The sequence below is a fragment of the Rhea americana genome, unplaced genomic scaffold (genome assembly GCF_003343005.1).
Source record: "Rhea americana isolate MKP2758 unplaced genomic scaffold, rheAme1 scaffold_168, whole genome shotgun sequence".
NCBI lineage: Eukaryota > Metazoa > Chordata > Aves > Rheiformes > Rheidae > Rhea > Rhea americana.
The window spans coordinates 1,224,983-1,227,198 of NW_028185794.1; the positions used below are offsets into that span (position 1 = coordinate 1,224,983).

At 53.6% G+C, this 2,216-nt stretch overlaps 1 protein-coding gene across 1 annotated transcript in view; it reads right to left on the reverse strand.

The window, feature by feature from the left end:
• HEXA (hexosaminidase subunit alpha) overlaps positions 1–464 on the reverse strand; it is a 13,030-nt gene extending 12,566 nt beyond the window's left edge. The window contains exon 1 of the mRNA XM_085300760.1: positions 413–464. Coding sequence (XP_085156886.1) covers positions 413–464 — 52 coding nt within the window. The remainder of the gene's footprint in view (positions 1–412) is intronic.
• Positions 465–2,216: the final 1,752 nt, after the last annotated feature.

Here is a 2,216-nt window from a genome sequence, read left to right on the forward strand (position 1 = left end):
CGCCCCGCAGCGTGGCGCGGCGCGGCGCCCCCCAGCGCGCACAAAATGGCAGCCCCCGCCCCACGGCCGGCCCTGGGGGCGGAGCGGGGCGGCTCCTCGCAGCGGCGTCGGCGGTGGGCGAGCGTGTGCTGCTTTTCGGCGTACGAGAGGTCTTTTAAAGGCAGAATGCGTTTTATTAACGAGGCAGATACAAATCAGTGTTACATAGGGATGTTCTTAGGGGATTTAGCTTTTTTTTTTTTTTTTTGGGGGGGGGGGGAAGGCACAGGCTCAGCTGTGGTGCGGGAGCCCCCTCGTGCTCCTGAGCCCCCTCCACCCTCAAGCAAACCTCCCGTTTTGCCTTTATCCTCCTGCCTCTGCATTCCTCAGCGACAGACCCGAGTCAAGGGAGGACGTTTAGGCCAGGCCTCACCTGCAGGGAGCACGACTCGATGCGGTCCGAGGAGAGGGCTGTTTGCCCCCATAGCGGCCGTCCTGAGCGAGCAGCGACGCTGCCASCAAACTCAAAGCTGTTAGAAAGGCCACGAGATGCAAGCCATGAGCCGGAGCAGCAAAGAGGAAATGAAACAAATGCCGTGGGAGAAGGCCGAGGGAAAGGGCCTCAGCATGCTCGAGCAAGACAAAATCCACTTCGCAAAAGCAGGCAGTGGTGGACAGAGCCATAGAAAGATCTGACGGGAAATTTAAGCAATTCTGCTAAGCAGCACATTGAAAGAGGGGATCAACAGGAAAAAACACTTTTTGTGGAAAAAACTTCAAGCACAAGTTGCTTAGACTGACAAATGTCAAACTGCAAGCCTGTCTGCTGTTACTAACATGGGAAGGTTTATGGCTGTGCACACCTCAGCTTCCTGCAAACCTCGGGATCGCAGCTTCTGGCCTGAGTCCACGGAGAGCACAGGACTCTCCCTGGCCTTTCCAGCTGGCTCTTCAGCACAACCATGGTTGCTCTATCCCTGCCAGCCTCCACCTGTGGAGGCTCTTTGCTTCTAGGGAGCAAGGAGGGCAGCTCAAGGCAGCTCTTCCAGCTCTTTCAGCAACTGCTTTCCAAGCTGCCTCCAACAAGTCCTCCCAACAGCCCAATTTCCCCTCTTCAGACTGTGGCTTGTCCTTTGGGCTGTTCTCTTGCAGCCTACAGCTGATAAGCTCAGAACATCAAGCCTCTCAGCAATGTGGGCAAAATTATATGTTTTGAAGGCATCAGGGCAAATACGTAAGCTGAAGGTGAAGAGGAAAGGAGGGGGGATTTTCTGGGGCTTGGGGGATGAGGTTACAAGTGGGATGGAGTGAGGTGCTCACCAGAGGTGAGGGCATCTGTGAGGTTTCAGTGAAGTGGAGGCTGTCAAGGAGTTAGAGAAGCTGGGGAGATCCTAGGGCTGTGAGGGGGCTGGAAGTGATTGCAGTGGGGTTTGGGGTCTAAACGTAATTGTGGGAATTTCAGGAGATTGATGAGGACAGGTAGGGGATCTCAGGTGGTGAAGGTAGAAGGGAGGGCTAAGAGGAACCCATAGGTTTGAGGGAGTTAGAATCCATCAGGAATGGGTCCAAAGGGACCAGCTGCTGTTGCCAGGAACTCAGCACCTACACAGTGCTGCATCCTTTCTCCATGTCCCTGTCAGGGAGCAGCAAAGGCTGGCTGCCCCCTAAGGGAAGGCAAGCTGGGAGCCAAGGGTTTGCTGTACCACAGGCCAGGCAATCAGAGCATGGTGGTGACAGCAACAGGACCTATCAGCCCTCCTAGGGTCATCAGGCAAAAGCAATGTACTGACTCAAATCTGAGGTCAATCTGGGAAATCCAAGCACCTCAGGAACAGACATATGAGCAAATACACCTACACTGCAGCTCGGGAAAGAATTAGTTGTTCATGCCTGGAGCAATAGGTAGAAGATGTGTGGGTGAGGGTCCCAGGTGAACCCAGTTGGGGCAATTAAGGCGTATTGGTCCCCTTGGGCCCTGATAATCTGCACTTATCCCTCGTGTCCTTTAGAGAGAGGTGTCAGGATCCTGTTTCAGTATAGTGTTTTAGCATGTACCAAGCAGCTTCTTTATGGTGGCCCTGACTCCTGTATCCATTCCTCCAGGACATTAGCCTCACAGAGCTATCTCTGTCTCCATCCGTAGGAATGTTAAATGACAGGAGGAAACAGGGATGCCTGAAAAACAGAGCAGCGTGAGTGTATTAAAACGTGCATTGGACCTATGGGAAAATAACCCT